The sequence below is a fragment of the Sebastes fasciatus genome, chromosome 11 (genome assembly GCF_043250625.1).
Source record: "Sebastes fasciatus isolate fSebFas1 chromosome 11, fSebFas1.pri, whole genome shotgun sequence".
NCBI classification, from domain to species: domain Eukaryota; kingdom Metazoa; phylum Chordata; class Actinopteri; order Perciformes; family Sebastidae; genus Sebastes; species Sebastes fasciatus.
This window is the reverse complement of record NC_133805.1, coordinates 11,212,212-11,232,668: the sequence shown is the minus strand read 5'-3', so window position 1 is coordinate 11,232,668 and position 20,457 is coordinate 11,212,212. Positions and strand designations below refer to the sequence as shown.

The 20,457-nt window shown below is 39.4% G+C and overlaps 1 protein-coding gene across 2 annotated transcripts in view; it reads left to right on the top strand.

Moving 5' to 3' along the window:
• Positions 1–20,457, top strand: part of LOC141776780 (3',5'-cyclic-AMP phosphodiesterase 4B-like) — a 57,464-nt gene that overhangs the window by 6,550 nt on the left and 30,457 nt on the right. Inside the window, exons 3-4 of one of the 2 annotated variants that reach the window (XM_074650577.1) lie at positions 9,793–9,950; positions 15,368–15,615. In XM_074650577.1, coding sequence (XP_074506678.1) covers positions 9,909–9,950; positions 15,368–15,615 — 290 coding nt within the window. In that variant the 5' untranslated portion in view covers positions 9,793–9,908. Of the gene's footprint in view, positions 1–9,792; positions 9,951–15,367; positions 15,616–20,082; positions 20,237–20,457 lie in introns of those variants that run through there. The other variant, XM_074650578.1, reaches the window with a different exon arrangement.

Here is a 20,457-nt window from a genome sequence, read left to right as displayed (position 1 = left end):
TCGTTTTATGTAAATTAGCGTGTTTTCATAATCGTTGGAAGCCAAAATCGTAATTTAAATTTGATTATTTGCACAGCCCTTGCAAATATCTTGATCTTTAATTCAACTAATCAGTGGATCAACTAAACTCTTCAGCTCTACTTTAATGGAAAGAAGCTGTTGAACTCATATTTTTCATGTTTGTAATCTAGAACTTTGTCTGTCCCTCTTTGTGTTGTAGTTCTAATAATTTCAATAAGCTAGAATGTAAATATAATTCTATGGTTGTTATTATTGCAAGTCTGACACCTGCATGAAGAGCATCCACTGCTTTGTGTAGGACATGCCCACGCAAACAGTGTGGGAAGGAGGGATACGATTAGGAAAGTGTTTCCCTTAAAACTTATTGCAGCCTAAATATTGATTGGTATCATATTCTGTGCTGTATGAATTACATTAAGATGGAGGGTTGTCGTCGCCCAGATAGGACTTAGAGACTTTTAGCACAAAATGTCGGGAAGTAAAAAACTGACACCCAGTGAATACCCAGTAGAGTCTGTGAAGGTCACTTGCTCATATAGTATATTAGCAGCCTAATAGCTCAGCTTATGAGTAATGTTTGTTTGTCCATCCATCCATCTTCAAGCGCTTATCCGGGGTCGGGTCGCAGGGGCAACAGCTCCAGCAGGGGACCCCAAACTTCTCTTTCCCGGGCCACATTAACCAGCTCTGACTGGGGGATCCCAAGGCGTTTGTTTGTATATCATATAAATTGTCCATGTAGATGTAAATGTAAAGTGTGTTCATATCCTCTTGTCACATATTTTTCTTTTAAATCAAATTCAGTTGGGAATCCATAGCTGCCAATTTGTAATCTATGTTCAGCCATGGCCATAAACTAGGAGGGATGCAGTGTGGCTGCAGGTGTGATTTGCATTATGCGCAATAATAAATTAGCATGTAGCCTCCTGGCCATTCATCTAACATGTGTTTTCTGTTGTCTGCAGCTGCTACATCTAAAAGAACTTTGTTTTCATAGAGCATATCCCAAAACCAATTAAACACAAGGCTGCGCACCACCGTATCATGGTAAATAGAGTAATGACTGCAATACAACATGCACTGTTTTTCACGCCACCTGTGCTGTTATAATGTAAGTACCTTGTGACCATTTAATCAAAAGAAGACCGTGAATTTGAAGACTTTCTGCTTCGAGCTGCTCAATCTATAACCCGGGAGCCAAAAGAGACACGTTTTTCTTCTATTTGCTTTGAGGGATTGTCAACGGTGATTTTCTTTACAGCTACATTTCTGAAAGATTCTAAATGACAAATAGACAATAACATGTTTCGTGCTATCAGTAAAATGATTCCAGTGTAGATGCAATATGATGAAATACTGAAGTCTTGTCTTTGAACTAAATATAAAGTGGGATGGTGATTTTTGACCTCGGTGAACTGTATTTCAGCTCAGTGAGCCGTGTTTCAGTCCTTTCAATGAGAGCCACAACGTTTATTACCACGGTCAGAAGGAGAATCTATTATATCTGAGATGTATTTAAACAAGATCTCTTATTTGGTCACTTTAGCTCAATGTCTAAACCGAAGGCTTGGACACTGAACATCAGTGACTGAAAAGCATTTTTTTAAAAACTGGAGTAGAAGAGCGAAGCTATCAGTAGTGTTATCAGTGTTCAAATTGCAGTTCCCGATCTATGAATAGAGTGGTGCAGGGATGACGTATTTTTGTAGACCAACCGGGAAGTTAGCATCACCCTGATAAATGCAAATCAGCTTTTATTGTCACACATTGTATTGCACACAGCACAGCACACGGTGACATTTAGTCTCTGCATTTAACCTATCCCAGTATTGGCAGCAGTGGGCAGCTACTGTACAGCAGTATAGAGGAGCAGTTTGGGGGTCCAGTGCCTTGCTCAAAGGCACCTCAACAGTGCCCACAAAGCAAACTGGCACATCTCCAGCTACCAGTTCAGTCTGTACTTGATCCGTGCAGTTCCCAAGCCAAGCCCCCACGGACTGAGCTACTGCACCCCGCCCCTAATAAACTCAAACATCCATTAACTTCAAAGCGAGATATGCGGACTCATATCCGGGTTTCAGGAATCATTCCTACACCACTCTATAAAGCCGGGTGTGGTGTTTGTTTTGATTGACTGACAGTGGGCAGGCCCAACAGACACACAGGACCTGCTGTACTTGTCAACAGCTGTCGTGTCTTGTGACCAGTGCTGCATACTTCTCCTTTTAGCACTTGCAATTTGATTGCAGGCTTATATAGAAATACAGATTAGTTTTCCACTGAATGAGTCAAAACCTGGTAAGTAAAATCAATTTGCTCAATAAGTGCATAGTACTGTATGGTATTTGATTTTTGTTCCTAATGTTGCCTTAATTCAACAGTAAATCTGACTTCTGTGGGTTTTAATGAGTGACCACTGTAAACTTAACTCATCATGGTTGCAGCACACAGATGGCTGAAAGCTCTCATTGTTGAACTACAGAGTAAGGGATCGTAATATTAACGCAGTTCCATGCAGGATTTCTTGAGTCTCCGTTGTTTAGGCGCCACAAAAGCTACCTTTGTGTGGGCGTCCAGCGATTTTTTATTTAAAAAAAAATGTATGACAGCTACTGACGCGCCCTCCACAGCTCTCCATTGTGCACGGACGCTGTGTGACATGGATTGACTGGTCAGATGGGCAAAGGTTCTCACTGCTGCCGGTGAGAATGCAGCCCTGCTGATGTCAGGTATAAATTAGGTGACAAAAGTGTAAACATTGGTTGTCATGATAGCATTGTGAATTGTCCATTTACAGAACATGCTGTCAGAGCATTAAGATTATGTTGGGTGATAGTAGATGAGTGCCATTTATAACGGATACCTTCAATGCAACTGCAACGATTAACTGAGTAGTTGTCAACTATTAAATTAATTGCCAGCTATTTTGATAATTGATTAATCGGTTTGAGTCATGTTTTAAGAAAAAAAACAAGTCAAACTTCTCTGATTCCAGCTTCTTAAATGTGAATATTTTCTGGTTTCTTAACTCCTCTATGAAAGTAAACTGAATATCTTTGAGTTGTGGACAAAACAAGACATTGAGGACATCGTTTTGTGAAACACTGATCAACATTTTCACCATTTTCTAACATTTTGTAGACCAAACAATTAATCAAGAAAATAATCAACAATGAAAATAGTCATTAGTTGTAGCCCTACTCTGAACCTACTTATTCTTGTTCAGGGCCAATGGGGATTGTGGTGGGAGGCTGATGTCTTCCAGCACGCAGCGCAAAAAGGATCTGAGCAGGTCACTAGTCTATCACACCGACAAGCCCATTCACACTTAATGTACATATCTGTGGACCGTGGCAGGAAACCATAGCACCAATGGGAAAACCACCCGTCACACAAAATAACTAAACACACTAACCACGTAGCTATTTTAATTATTGATCAGTCTGTCGGTTATTTATTTTTGGGATTTATTAATTAATTATTTTGTCTATAAAATACAGTATTAGAAACAAGTGAAACGTCTATAACCCAAGAGCCCAAGGTGGTGTCTTTTAAAAAGTTTTTTTTTTGTCAGTACAAAGCCCAAAATATACAGTTTACAAAAGTGTCAAATATTCACATTTTAGAAGCTGAAACCAGTAAATATTTGGCATTTATATTTAATGAATGATTTTTAAATATTATGGGTCGCGATGTACCAGTATTGATGATAACTGTTATGTAAAAATGAAATATTGATATCAGGTTAAAAATACACGATAATATCATGTAAATAATATAATATTTTATATATACACTTATGGTTACAGACTCTCTCTCTCTACCTCCCTAAACTCGTATTTTGAGTGTAATGCATTATTCATTCCATTATTTTATTTCTATAGATATCTCAATAATATCGTTGTGAATTATTTTGGCCACAATAATCATGTAATAACAAATCTGATATTGTGACCGCCCTATTACCAATTTATTTTCTGTCAATCCACTAATAAATTGATCCTTTCAGCAGTACCCACCATACTGTGCTATGTGTCTGGTGTTCTTGGAAGAAGATGATGCAATTAATCTGCTGCAGAGCGTTTTCTCTCTAGTGTGCCCAGAGTCAAAATGCTGTACTCATAGATACTTAACTCATACTTTAAGCAACCATGTTTAATGGAAGAGATGATGGCTTTAAAGTCCGTCCACGGCCTTTGCTTTGTCCTTGAGTTATAAATTAAACAAGATGGTATTCGCCTGGCACAACGATCCCTGGTGTTCTCTTCAAAATCCAAGCTGCATCCTTACAATCTACATGTCGAGTGCTGCCTCATGACCGTGCATTCTGTTGCCTGCTTCACATCAACAATCAATTATTTGTAGAGGTACAGGCAGCCACAATGGGGATGACCTATCGCTGGGGTTACAGAGATGAGCGGTTACTTGAAGCTTGTTTCTCTTTCCTCTAATCCAGTGTCTTTTCTCTAATGATCTTCTTTGATTCGAGAGGTCTCCTGGGTTTTAGGTTTTAATGCTCCTCAGAGTCTCTGGCTCATTCCTTCCCTGGATGTATTCACAGAGCCCTGACCTTTTCACTGAAGTGCTGATGGCAGGAGAACAGTTTTTATTTTGTGACAAACATTTAGTTTCTTTTAAGGGGCTTACTTGGAAGATGTTTTTTACTTGGATGCACTTGCAGATTTCTTGTAGATAAAGAACTTCAAAGTGATCACTGATTTTTCCCTTTCAAAGTGCTCAACCATGTGCTGTCAGTCTTCCCTAAAATAAATATAATTATTTATACATGCATACAGTGGAAACAGCTTATAGTGATCACATCTGTTCAGGTCAAATTGATCACTATAAGCAGATGATTATTATAACCAAATTTTCCAACTTATCATTTCTCATAAAGATTATCACCTAATTGACATTCGTATATTTATTACATGAAGTTATAAAACCGACGGCTTTGCTATTTACTGGCTCGCTGCCAATGCTGCCTTTTCCCTCACCGAGGATGAGGAATTGCTGTTTTTTTTGCCGGCTCTGCATCACGAGCGTGCATGCAGATGAACGGCGCCCCTTTGCCGGGGCACCTTGATCGCTCACTCACCCGCATGGAGGGAGACGGGCAACGGTTGAATGTGCTGCCGGATCAGCGATGTTTCACTTTGGGGGCATTACAAGACCAGGCATTATCAATCCACTTGACGAGTGGGCTTTCCCCGTGTGCATTAGTTTTTCATTCAGAGAAATACCTTTTCCTGTTATGATATCAATGTGCAGGCAGCGCCAGCCTCAGGTATACAGCCGGAAAGCCAACAGTCCGCAAGGCAAAGTATCCAGAGAGTAAAGTAAAAAATAAAATAAAATTCCATTTACGTTAGTCTAACATAGTTTTAAAATGTTTTCCATATGTTCTCATGTATGAAAAGACCCAAAATAAATACCATGAGTGGACTACTTGATAACTATAATTGAATTATTTACAGTATTTGTGTAGGAATGATTCCATCCCAAGCCTTTTGATCCATATAAGCGGTTGATCACTGTACCGTGATCACTATAAGCGATTTTCCACTGTATATATATATTCCAAAGTGTTTGAAATGTACTGTATAAACACAGAACTTTATTCAAAATGAAGCAAAACATTGACAAAAGATCATAATGAAAAGCAAGCAATTAGTCAGCCCAGTGCAATATGAGTATCAGTGCTACAATATGTATATCCAGACAGTACGCTACGAATGTAGAGATTTATAAAATAGTGGCACTGAAATGATTTGATAATTAATTGATTAGTCAGTTGACAGGGAATTATTTGACAATTGATAATCAATTTATAATTAAATTTGTTCATAAAGCAAAAATGCCCAAAAGTTTCTGGTTCCAGCCACCTCGAGCAAAAGGATTTTCATTATTTCTCTGTTTTACATCATAATACATTTTAATATTGACTGTTGGCTGAGCTAAATAAGCAATTTGAAGATGTCACCTTGGGCACCTAATGGCCATTTCTTTTTTTTAACATTTTATAGGCACAACAATTAATAGTCAGCAGATAAATGGATAATGAAAATCATTAGTTGCAAACACACACATTCACACATATTAATTAAAGTCTATGCTGGCAGTTTAATTAACTCGTTGAGCTGAAATACACAAAAGGGAGTAGGCACAAGTGACCTGAACAGGTTAATACAGTGTCATGGTGAAACCTATCAATTGATGTTATTTATGATTTTCATTATGCAACAGCAGCTGTGCCTATAAAGTTCCATTGGCAGGAGAGCGTATATCTTTGTTGTTGATGATTGGGAGAAACAAATACTCATTAGTAGAAGTCTTTGGGAGTAGGCGTCCCAGATTTGTTTCAGGCTTTGGAACAGTGTTGCACTGTGTTGCGTTACCTGGAACTAGGGATGCACTGATACGATACCGGATCGGATATCGAGACAGAAAAAGTCGGATCGGTGCATCCCTAGCTGGAACTATGATGTTTTTCTCGCACTAGTTGAAGTCCTTGGGATACCACAATCTTTGAAAACTAACTTTTGAAGCACAGAATTAAATGGGGTACGCCACCTGAGTTCATAATAAAGTGGTCTCTCAGAGGCTGACAACTCCCCTAACTGCTCGTTAAAAGGTATGGTGTACATAGTGCAAGTGCTCCTTAGTGTCTCACTGACTTTTCTGCACCTTTCCTCTGATGATTTGTGCTGATAGCCTTAAAGCTTTTAAACCAGTGTAGGATCACACCTAGCATTGCTGGACTTGTATGACGTGATTTGTCATAACCTTTTACCATCTGTCTTCTGTGCTTGTTCGGTAAAGTAGCTCTCAGCCCCGGGGTCCATTCATCCAGTGATAACAGCTTGACCTTTATGGAAGGACACCGGACAAAGGTTTTTTTTGGAGTGTTAGGGCAATCGGTACGGATATTAATACGCTAATGACGTGCACTTTGGAACGTTGAAAGAACTTTCCGATGGCAAGAACAGTATTTTCTTGTGAAATGTATTTCTGAAATGGTTTCTATTTGAGAGGATCAAGCACTTATTTGACAGAAGGAGAACCTTGGTTCTGAGAGGCTAAGTGGTTTCCTGTTTTATTAAGTTTAATCTGAGCATTATTAGCCACACTAGATAAAGTATGCTACAGATATATAGGTTCATAGAGGATACATGGTGACATCAGCATTTAGCATCCTTATATTGTCAGGTTTGTATGAACATCATTATTTTGGGGTGTTATGATAGAAGATCACGGTTTCGTTCTCAGCTATAACGTTACTGTTAACTTCATACACACCATCCTCTCTCTCTCTCTCTCTCTCTCTCGATCGCACACCGACACCCCCTAACGTTAGTAGGCCTAGTTGTATAACACATTTTAGTTTAAAAAACATCCTGAAAATACATAATTCTGCGATGCTTAGGCCCAGCAGGAACAACTTAAGGCTGTTTTTAATTAAAGGAGCTGGTGTCAGACTATGTCGGTACAGGTTTCTGAAAACCTATTACTAGAATTAAAATACATAACTCTAAGTCTACAACATTGATTGATTGATTCTACGTTCAATTTTTCTATCTAAAGTGCTTTTTCTGGTTATGGTCACTCAATAACCACCACAGCCTAACCAGCCACTTGAAACCTCTGTATCCTGAAGTATGAAGAATTTGACTGGTGTTCTTGTGAAACCTATAATGGACACATCTATGCAGACTCCTACATTATTGAGAACTTTGCTCTCCTGCTGAGATTTGTACCAGCTGCTGACTCTTACAGATGCCCTTTGTGATCTGCTGTCATTTTACCTCTCATGCCACTTTTTTTCTCCACAATAACTGAGGGCAAACAGGAAGCCGCACACACAGTATAGATGTTGTTTGGAAAGCTACGAACAAGATTGGGTTGTTAGTGCAGCTGAGAAATTCTCTTTTCATGCCACTTGACTTGGCAGCACCTGGAAAGCACCACCACCAACAACAGCAGCAGACAGACAGTCCTACACTGACTTTAAAACAAGGGCACAGTGCCTGTTAAATAAGGGATGAACTCGGGAGGGGAGGGGGGTTGATCAATAGTGACATGGAAAATGTCAATTCATTTCTGTCACAAAGATTAGTCACACTCATGTCTGACTTTTGGTGGTTTTCCACCTGCTGTGGTCTTTCTATTATTGATGGGTGTACAGTCGCTGCATTCAAAGCAGGCCTACAAACCTTCAGGCACATACACGCTATCACATTACTCTTTTATTCACGGAATCATTACATGTGTTTTATGCAGAAATACATAACGGGGTTAGAGGAGCATTGTTTTTGTTTTTGCACGTTTAAGCACATTTATTACAAATCCCATATATTTAACATCACTGTAACCCTCAAAGTCAAACCTCAATTTTTTTTGTACCAACTGAACTGTGTCTGGAGTACAGAGTATTAAGTATTGAAAGCTGGCATCAAATGTTTGGTCAGATTTGTAAGTTTTATTACTTATTTATTAGGTTCTTGTACAGCTGCTTTTGTTTAAACAACATTTAATATTTAAGAAGTTTGGCTTTTTTTATTGTTAAATGGAAAATGTTTAGTAGAAACAACACGGGCTGACCCAAATACTTAGAAGATTCAACCATAGCCATGTAATCGACCTCCAAATCAGTATTTGAATGCTTTGTTGTTGTTTTTTTATACAGCTATGTAATAATAAAGTATAAATCCCAAAATATCCCATGAAATAAGGAATAATCCCAAAACATTATTCATATTCAACATTAATTATTATTAGTTATTCTCAGACGGATAGCGCTGTTTCTTGTGTGTAGAGATGCGTGTGTGTACAATAGTGCGTCCGAGCACTGAAACAGGGGAGATGGAGACAGACATACAGAAGAACTTGTCATCCTGCTGCACTGCGAAGCTTCGAATATTTCTCACCGAAGCTTCGAAGCCCGAAAACTAGTATTCGGGACAGCCCTACACTTGGTAAAGTTGAACCGTTTACTTTGACACAAGAAATAATTGGTACAGAACAATTGTCCATTTCCAAAGTTATCAAATTACTAAACCAAATTCAAGCGAGAATCATTAAAGAGAGAGAGAGAGGTCAAAAAACGTATGGCTCCACTCTCCGCTTGCCTGACTGCCCCAAGATTACCACCTATTAAAGTTGCGCAGTTACCAGGAAGCAACAATCATAGTCACCTTCTTAAATATTACAAATGTAATATTAATTATATTTTATGCATTTTAGATTATCCACACAAATTTTAAATGCAAGTAATCAAACAATGAACTTATTGCATTACTGTAAATATGAACTGATGATGATCTGCGTGCTGATTAGTCCAACATCAATAAACTGCATTTAGGCTCCTACAGCAGTGCTTTGAGCTAAATGCTAACGTCAGCATGCTAACATGCTCACAATTTCAATGCTAACATAATATAGCCAAAGTCTTACAGTTCTGTTTTATATCCTTTACTGTGTTTTTTTCTACCTTCAAGGTATGTTTCTATTCATTTCACTACAGTGTGAATGTCTACTTGTACAAACATGTAACTGCTGAGATGGGTAATCCATCACAGTTCATGTAATGTGTGCTTTTTTTTGTCAAAGTTGTATAATACAGACTAGTCAAAGTACTGCATTACCATGCCAGAGCAATAGTGTACGTCTGACAACAATTGCAGACATGTTTATTGTGAGGGAGGCAGAATAACTTGTGGAACTAGTTACTTTATCACTGCCCTCCCCTTCCTCTGTTCCTCCCATGTTCAGGCGTACTGGTGAGGCTGCCCAGAGCAGGAGAAGCAGGAAAGAGCTGCGTTTTCTGAGAGAGGATCAGAGACGGGGAGAGAGAGAGAGAGAGTGAGTCTGGCTGAACATCCCTCAGGATGAAGAAAAGCAGGAGTGCACAGGGGGTTACACCAGGCGATGTAAGTATTGATTTTCCCAACCACCCATCTGTGCAGCCACGAATCCATCCATGCATTCATTACACGGCCACTCGTGATTTCTTTTTATCTGAAATCCCGCATCTCGCCTCTAAAGTTTACAGCCTTATTCTGCAGTTTGCACAGTTACTGTAAATTGTGCTTAAACGGTTGCCCTTCCTCTGTTTCCTCCCCGGACAAAGATATAGAGAGCTCTAGTGGGAATACACTAAAGGCAGCAAGGTGCAGTATGTCGGTGACTCATAAACGGATGACTGTACTGTACACAACAGACCGCTATCCAGCAGGACACGCTGCAGAGAGCGATGTGTGTGTGTGTGTGTGTTGGAACAGAGACGGGGGGGTGAAGGACACAGTGTGTTGTGTTAGAGAGTTGGGACGATGATACAGTAGAGACAGGGAGTTGGAAGACGAGTGATGCAGAGTTTAGACGGAGGCAGAGCGGGAAGAGGAGGAAAGGTGCTAAAAGACAGTTCACACCAGGAGACATTTAGGGCATAGACTAAGTGTGGAAACATGGATTAGAGGAGGAAGGACAGAGATCTGACGGAGAGGCCCATCTGTTTCTCCTCTACGCCACCGGTGTTTATGACTGGGCAGGCAGGCCAGATCATTTACGTTGACATTGTCCAACAGGAGCTCAGAGGCCAAGCTACATCCTGGAAGATGAAAGTTTTCCTGCTGTGACTGGCCTCCATCACCCTCCAACCTCCCCCCCCCCATAGAATTCAGGACTGGCTAGTTACTGAATATTTATGATATTGCAAAAATATAGTAAAACTCTAATGGTGTTAATTTCTCACTTTTAATAGAGGAAATACACAGTTTAATCCACCATTAATGTCAGGAATGATTAATGGTGATTTTTACTTTCATACCAGCAGTGATTTAGGTAATGGTCGACACATTTTCCAAAAGGCTGGCGCCTCATTTTGAAATGAAAACCTACAATTAACAGCACCTAAAATGCTTATTCCACTCTACATGTGAGACACTGTAATAGCACTAGGGAAAAATAATGCCTGTTAATATGTCTGAGCTTATACCCAGACTTCGTTGGGTATAAAACATTGGAAGTCCTGGACATATTTCTATCATTGCCCTCGGTGTTTACACAGTTTATCAACAGGCATTCAATGTCTGACATTAAAGGGATAGTTCTGGTGTTTTGAAGTGGGTACTTTGAATAAGGTACTTATCCATAGTCAGTGTATTACCTACAGTAGATGGAAGTTAGCACGCCCCCAGTTTGGAGAAGCAGACAAGAGTACCAGCATGGAAGCAAAGCAATGAACTGCTGTGGACGAGGGCAGCAGCAAAATGTATTTTAGCCCCCTAAAAGAAAGGTCCACCTAAAAAAAAACAGAACACGGGGGTTGCTGGTCTACTGATGCCTCGATCAGATAGTTTGTTTGTGTTAATGTGGGACTTTGGTTAGTTCAGATTCACCAAAGGCAATGGAGTCTGGTTGCTTTGTCGAGAGCGTAGATAAAGGCCTCAGTTCTCCATCGGAAACATGGGCTGTATAGCTGTCGGCAAGGTAGACCTGTGAAAATATTCAAAACAAAATGTACACTTAAACTGATTTTTCTGTTCCGTGCGGTAACTCCTGTCTGCTTCTCCAAGCTGGGGGCGTGCCGACCGTCATCTACTGTAGGTAATACACTGACTATGGATAAGAACCTCATACAACCCCACTTCAAAACACTCAAACTATCCCTTTAAAATATATTTTAAAATACAAACTAAAGAACTATAAATCTGAATCAGCAGAACAAATAATTGATAACATTTTTCAGAAAGCAGAAAGTAAAAAGTATCAAAGACAGAAAAAATAAATCCGATAAATAAAAAGACAATGGCTATGTAGTTCAAGATGCAAATATCAATGCATTAGTAGTATGATTATATGTATGTATTTTATCACAGTTATAGAAGCTCACTTTTCTTCATTTCACAGAAAAGTCAAATGTGATTCTGTAAAGACGTCTGTTATATCACACCTCAACTCCCTCGAGTGTCCATCTCCCACCTTTCATTCCCATTCTATATGTCCTTAATTATTAAAGCAGACTCTCTTTTTGTTTCTTTGGCTCCTAGATTCAATAATTCAGGTACCACATCAAGCCATGCTGTCAAAGCTTCGCTCCTAAAGCCGTCTCATTAATATCACCTTCTTCAAAAAGGCTTTTTGGAAGTCTCCCAGAGAACGCTGGAGTTGTTTAGACTCTGCGGCCAAGAAAGGCCTTTCATCTTCATCGAGAAAACACCCACTCCACCTCTGTTTGACACTGGAGATACACTACCTCCATTTCAGACTCATTGTTTTACCTTTCGTCGCGCTTCCTGTCCTTTTATGGCCGTGTTCCGGCACATCTGATGCATCCAGGTTTCTAAATTTAATGTTGTTTTGAATTCTAATATTATCAAGATCCTTTTCCTACTCCTGGTTTATATACAGTCGTGCACTCAAAATGAATCAGCAGTATTTCCCATTCCAAGTTCTATTTGGAGCACAGACGTGGGATCAATAAAGAGCTAGAATTACATGTCCAGATGTCGGGTGCAAATCAATGCACATTGATAAATAATTTGGCAGCGAAACAGCGATTACACTGTGACATATTGACAAGAGACTATTTAGATCTCTGATTATAACGCTTGTTTGACAAGAGTGATTGTGTAAGTGGACAGTGAACAGAGTCATGTTCTGCCAGATTTATTTTCCACCACTTTTTTCCCTGGGACAGAAGGAATCTATCTTAAAAAGACAGGCACAATAAATCAGACAAATTGTATTTCCTAGAAGGAGCAGAGGAGTCAGCAGAGCTGTTTACTGACAATCAGAAAGGAAGGCAGATCCTGTCTGTGTTTTCTAACTGTCTCTACTGTTTCACTGTTTTCCCCTCTCTCATTCAGAAACTCTATCACATTGAGCAGATTACTCCCTCATTCATGTATCGTCTTTGCTTCCCAATTAGCGTGTCCCTGCGAAATACTGCTTATCACTTTCACTGGAAGGAGGAGGTGGGATGACTTCCTCTCTCTGTCTGGTGCCTTCTCTCCGTTTATTTCTTAGATCTAATCATGTGACACCACTCTGCCTCACTTCACTTTCCCACTCATTCATTTCAGATTTTTGCAATTTTTCCTTTTGACCCTCATCTCTCACAGGACTCGCAGCACTGTCACTTTCAAATCAAATCTCAGAGGATCTGTCTGTCCTCTCTGAAGAGCCAATTTGGACGTGAAAAGTTGTATTTTTCAGATGACAGTGCTGACAGCTCCTTGGAAGATGTAACTTGGTCACAGTTTTTTTTGGATGCATCACCTCAACAGGACAGACGTGCATGTTTTTTCACAGTGGTCTTTTTGACTTCTTACCTTGTCCTTGTTTTTAAATTTTAGCAGCTGTTTGATAAGTACTTGGTACTAAAGCTGAAACAATTGGTGGCTTAATTAATCTGCTGGGGCAGGAGTTGCTCAGTGAGTGCTCTGATTAGAGGGCGTTACCATTATTTTTATGCCTCCGTGCCGGCAACAGCTGTGGCCATTGGCATGATGTTTTCGGGTTGTCCGTACCCATTCTCATGAACGCGATATCTCAGAAAGCCTGGAGGGAATTTCTTCAACTTTGGCACAAACATCCATTTGGACTTGAGGATGAACTGATTTAGAATTTGGTGGTGAAAGATGAATGTCACAGTGACTTCACAAACCATGTTTTTGGCCCTAACTCAAGAATTCATATGCTAATTATGACAATTTAACACAAATGTCTAACAGGATAAAAAGATGAAGGGATGACATTCAGGACAGACATGGATGTAAACTGTAAAGTCCTAACCAGTTGACGCTATGTCCGCATTGGTCTTGCAAATTTCAGTGTTGATTAAAACAATAGATGGCGTTTTGAGCCATTTTCAACCCATGAAATGCCGATTTTCATATCAGTCAAGTTTACAGCTTAAAAAAGATGTTTAGGTGTGCAGTACCTCTTTAACCTTGGTACCTACTACAGTATAGCTAGACCAAAAAATCGGCAAATACTACTATATTAGCCAATATATTAGATTGCATATATATATCAGTACTAGTGTATATGCCATCATCATTACATAGTTTGTCCACAAGAGAGCACTGATACTTTGATTTTTTTTTTTAATTTAATTTTTTTAACTGTAAAATGTCGTGCTTTGCTCTTTAAAAAAATCTATATCAAGATTGTTGTTCATGTTTTGAAAATTACCATTGGTCAATATATGGGATCTTTAAAACTCCCAAATAAAGATATCTGTTATTGGCCTCAAAAATCCAGTACCGGTCAGGCTATAATAAGTACTAGCAACAAGTAACTGCATTTAGGTAAATACTGTCAATCAAGAGAATTAGTAGTTTGATCATGTGCAGGCTCAGTCTTGTTAAATTATGATGAGCTGTCAAGACTCTGGCTTCACTCTTTCTCCGTCTCACTCGCCGTCGACCTCTTTCGTTCACACTCCTCTTCTTTGTCTCGTCTCCTGCGCCACATACACAACATAGAAAAAAATGTTTTCTTGTTTGCCAAAGCCGTGTTCCAGGAATTCCTCGCCCCTCCGTTTCCCCCTCGGCATCATCGTGCCTCCCCGTCTCCCTTGTTCATTTGAAGCCTGTCGGTTGAGTTTCATTTACTCTTGCGCCGTGAATATAAAGTGGAGGGTGATGTATGCAGAACGAGCTCTGGCAGCCCGCCTCCGTTTCCTCAGTGCCCTGGCTTGTTTACAACCCGTCATTACAGTGAAGCACCCTGGGCGCCTTACACTCAACCAGACACATTAAACACACAATTTATATTCAGCGCTGCTCAATTAATATGTCAGTTGGCAGCTCAGGTGTCGAGGGCCTGAAATAGGCTTTGATCAAATTGTTAATTTTCCTCTGTGTAGTGAAGAGCTTAAAAACATAAATGTAGCCAATATACAGTACAGCACTTTTATAAATCAGGGATATGTGCAGGACAGGCAGATTGTTTAGTTAGAGTTTAAACATTCACTGTAGAACAGTCATGTTTATGTGTGCTAAACTGGCCTCCTAAATATCTCCTTTTTTACCCACAAAGCCTGTGAATTATGCATTACTTAATTCTTGTTTTTCTTTTTATTCATTTCTTTTTCATTGCTTTAACTTTTGGCTCTTGCTCTATTGAGTTAGTATATTCTTCTTTGGAAAATTTCCTTTTTATGAGAATTCCTTGTTTCTGTTTAATCTTGTTAATGACGGCAGCACAAAAACATTTCATCCATATTTTCCTCATGTTTATTCACCACAAAGCCTATCCAGAGGGAATATTACGAGCCAATTTCATGGAAATCCAACCCATGAAATTGTCATATTTGTCTTCTTTTTTTTTTCACCCTCAGGAGAATAAGGAGCCTCCTTTGGGACAATTTCCCACAGGCAGCACACTCAGCGTAGAAGTGGGCAAAGTCCACAGGCGGTTTTCTGGTAACCTGCAGCTGCCTCCGTTGTCATGGCGACAGGCGGAAACGGAGAGGGACAGGGGCAGGTCGCTAACACCTGAGGAAGATCCAGTGACCCGGACCAGACCTACGAGTCTGCCCATCTCCTCTCTGCCTCGCATCGACATCACACATGCTGACCCCGACAGGTAGGACTCCAAAAAACAAAGGACAGTCATCAGTGTTTTGGAAAGTAATGCCACCATATTATATATTATTCACATTTTATTACACTACGGTCTATTATTTCTTTTTATTACATGGCGTTGTTGAATACTCGATTCTGATTGATTAATCACGGCGGTCTGTTATTTCTGTATAGCAGACGATTGCTATGGGCGCAGCTCTAATGTTGGCGGACCGTTTTGTGTCAAGTTATTGATTTCTTCAGTAAGTAGCCGTGTAATAAGCGGGATAATGTACAGCTAGCGGGTCATTGTTGTGAAAGAAACCCCTTCAGGGCGATGAGAGACCCCGACGCGAAGCGGCATTGCCCTGTCGGGCTTTCTTCCACAACAATGACCGGCTCGATGTTCATTATCCCTTACATGGCAGACTGCTGCTATTATAACAGACCGTTGCTATGGACGCAGTTCTGATGTCAGACTCTGGATGACCATTTTTGTGTCAAATTATTGATTTGAACAGTCACATTATCCCTTACATATATTTGTTGTCTGATGAGGATTATGATACTTTAAGGTCATTTGTTATTTTTATGTCTTTCTCAGCTTTTGTTTTTTATTTTTTATTTTTGTAGGAGTCAGAATTTTCAGAAGAAGTCGTGTGTTGGTAATAGCAGGAGGCTGGTGTTTTCTCCCATCTACTTTTGACTGCAAAGTTTGCCGTGACATTTATATTTTTAGTTTGGTTCACCACAGTGTTTTCAACACGTTGTGCTTCTTCTTACTTTTAGTTGTTTCTTGCAGTCATGACTGTAACCCTGTGTACCGGAGAAGAACACAAATGTTGCTCATTTCTAAGACATCAGATGGTACAAGATAATTTGGCAGTCATTTAATTGAATGCACTGTTGTTGTCCGCTGAGGCAGAAGACAGTGTGCTGCTGTTCCATGGTAACATTAATGGAGCCAATATGTATAAAAGGGAGTTTTTATGATGGCTGCTACTTAACTATATTGAATGGCAATTAGCCACATGCGCCATTTCTCTTTGAACCTCTATGACTCAACCCACTAAACTACAGATGATTACGGGCTCTCTTCAGAGATGTATTGTCTCAGTAGCTTTCATCTCCATAATTCTCATGCTCTGCTCTACTGCTTTTTAGAAGCATGGGCTGCATTTATCTGGATTAAAGGTCAGGAGCTGGAAAACTTCTGCTCTGTTTCTTGCACGTCACTCACTGAGGACTCTCCACCACGTTATTTTCCAGCTCTTATTGATTAGCCAATCGGCGTGTTGATGATGAAAGGAGGGATGGAGGATGGAGGGAAGGAGATGTCTTTTCTTCAATACATATGTCTTTTTGATTTCAATACAATAACTCCTTATTCTTTGCTAACATAAGACCAGTGAGAAAAGGCTCTGATAGTTTTCCAAACAGTGTGATTTCATCTGTTTCTTTGAAAGGCCGTAGCTTTTAACACACTTCAGGAAAGTGCTGGCACTCTTCTCACATCAGAAGTGGTTATAAAGGAGCTGCACTAATGGAAACCAGCGGAGAGAACAGGTCGGACCAGGCAGACTCATGCAGTAGTGATGCTGTTAATCCTGGTGGCCGGGAACTCTCACCAGAAAGATGCTTTCGCAAGCAGGTGGTAAACAAGCATCTCCGTCGATACCGGCGCTTCACTGTAGCGAACACCTGGTAAGACTCGGGTTGGTATGTTTGTGTGAGAGGACGAGACAAAGAAAGAGAGAGAGCTGTTGCTTCACTCTTTGTTTGTCAGCTCTACTTATTTATGTGTTTTAGAGAGCTACAGCAGGTGCGTGGTTATTTTGGATTTATTTATGAACTCACACAGACCCTTATTTAACAGTAGCTTATTTCAAGTTGCCAAAATATGTCCCTGCTCCAGGGGTGAGTTAGAGTCCAGGAGAGTTATTTATCTAAAGGGATTATTTGGTATGTAAAAACACTGGAAATTGCCAGTAACATATGAAGAGTCTGGCGATGATAATTGGCTGCAGTTTCCCGCATGTCAAGTTTATTTATAGAGCCAAAAACCTTCTTGTCTCGGAGGGCGTTTACAATCTGTACAATATACAACGTGCTCCATCTTTAAAACCTCATTTTGGATAATGAACTCAAACAGGAAAGAGACAAAATCTGTGATTAACCTCGGGAAAAGCGTCAGAGGAGGAATCTTATTCCAGGATGAATTATATACAACAGATGCCGTGGCGACAGCAGTAGCAGATTTACAATAGTATAGTTTATTGAATACATTTTATCCAGATCCTGTGCTATTTTTTTAGTCAATTTATTTATTTATACATAAATAAATAAATCTAGACACATGCCATCACAGTGCAACATTTCAATATGTGTTGAAATGTGTGAAAGATGATGACATTATTTCATCATAACTTGTTTCTGTTGTTGAAACATTGAAAAGTACAATCTGATCAGAGTGTTTTTCCTCTGGGATGTGCTGTTCCCTTCCTTGACCCTTGCATGAATAAATGCTCATCATCAGTGCTCATGATTACTTAGGGATCCGGTTGGCGTTTTTAAAAATATATGTTTATATAGCGGAGGTCTTGGTTATGAAAGCCAGCCTGTTTCTTTTTTTCCTCCGTTTGCACTCAGTTGATAATGGGAGGCTCTGGTTCTTCTCAGTCTCAATGTCTCCCAGTCAGTCACACTATCAGCCTATTGAGTTACCTCTAGAGATAAATGAACTCTATTTGTTGTATTGTATGTGGTCATACAATATATGAACTTTATTGCTAATAATACTCTGTCCTCTGCCAAAACTAGAACATAGTGTTTTTTGTTGGTTATGTTCGTGGTCATTTTGTAAGGAGAACAGTCTAAGAAGTAAATTCCTATGCTAAATTAAGACAAACCCTTGAATAGGATCATCTCTTGGCTTATTTTTGGCGATCATGTTGGACTGAAATATCGCTCGACCGCATTCTTGGGAACCTTGTCCCACACACCTCTACCCTACTAACAGTCCCTCCATCTCAGTCCTGCTCTCCTACCCAAATAAGGAGTGGCTTGTAGTCTCACTGTGTTCTCTTGTGATCCTGATAATGCAGTTTTAATTTTTAAGGCGAGACACCCCAGGTAAAAAGATCATGCACTGGTTCATTTTGAGATTTTGGGCTATTTTGTTTCCATAACATCAAAAATACACATCTAGGTGTTTATTTGCATCTGTAGATTTCTCCTAAAGTTAACCCAAAGTTAGCATTAGATAATGCCTCATTTTCTTATTTAAACATACAATTTCAGAAAACTTGTAATATAAAAAATAAATGTCTTAATGTGAGTAATCAACTGGGGAAGTTTCAGGGTGGTATCTATTAGTTAATTTGTGTATCCTATTAATCTGCAGTGTCTTGCAAAATGTATGGAACTTTATAATATATATCTTTAAAATTTGGTTTCTTTCATACTCTGAGACAGAAATCTTCAATTCAGTCGCACTTACATACACCAAACTTTCCAGGTTAACTCCTATCCATTTTCTGAAGGTTTTTACAGAGTGGATTGTTCATAGCCTGATTTATATAATATTTTATTCCTAAAAAACATTTTTTTTTTATGACTGTTGACAGTATTTTCTGATTTATGAAGTGATTAAAAAGATAGCTTTGACTCTAATATGTCAACAAAATGAAACAATATTTTTTAACATGGCTTTATCCAATGTTAAGATTTCTGTTTTGGATATGGATGCAAATTATTTCATCATATTTAATAAGATAATAACTCATTTGCATATTTAAAAATTAAAGGTTTAGAAATCTTGTAATACACAAAATAATTATTACACCATATGCACAGTAGGGACATTTTCTAAGTTGACGAATAAATTAGAGCTGCAACGATTAATTGATTAGTTGTCAATTATTAAATGAATCTGCAACTATTTTGATCGATTCATCAGTTTGAGTAAGAAAAAAAAGGTCAAAATTCTCTGATTTCAGCTTCTTGAATGTGAATATTTCTGGTTTCTTTACTCCTCTATGACAGTAAACGGAATATCTTTGAGTTGTGGACAAATCAATCAATCATCTTGGGCTTTGGGAAACAGCCCAATAGACCAAACAACTGATCTATTAATGGAGAAAGTAATCGACAATGAGAATAATCATTAGTTGCAGCCCTTAAATAATTGGGAGTCATGATTTTCCACTTTAATACCTCCCTTTTCACCGTAAACTCTAGTGCATATCCTTTCATAGGACATCATAGGTAGCCGAGTGAAGGGCGGGTGGGATGATGAACGCACTGACTAATCTTCAGTGGTTTAATATAGAGGGGGAAAAGGACAGGCGGTCAGATAAACAGAGCAACTGCAAGTGTTCCAGTCCAGATCTGCCTGTTAGCGATCTGCCAAGCTTTCGTTATTCCAGCACGTGGCCTGTTACTGCACAGAAAGAGGGTCTGTCAGTGTGTGTTTGAGTGTGTATGAGCGAGCAGCCACAGTATCGGGGCTTTTTGTTGCCTGATGAGAAGAAGGGAGTAGGTGGAAGAGAGAGAAGAATGCCGCGGAGATCCCCTAGGTGCAGGGTTGGGCACTTTGACTTCAGCGAGGATGTGGTCAGTAAAGCATACCTCTCGGCTCCCAGGTGATTCTTTAGTCTTTAAAATATTTCTGGGTTTCTTTTCTTCTTTTTTGAAACTATTTTATTGAGCTAAACTGTTGATCTAGACTGTGTTTTGAGCCTTTCTGTCTTTCTTTTCTTGCTACATGTGTCTAGATGCTTTAGAGTGATTGCATCATTGGTAGATTGCAATGGGAAATTCAAACTTTACAGTGCATTGCCAAAAGAAATTATTTCCAAAAAAG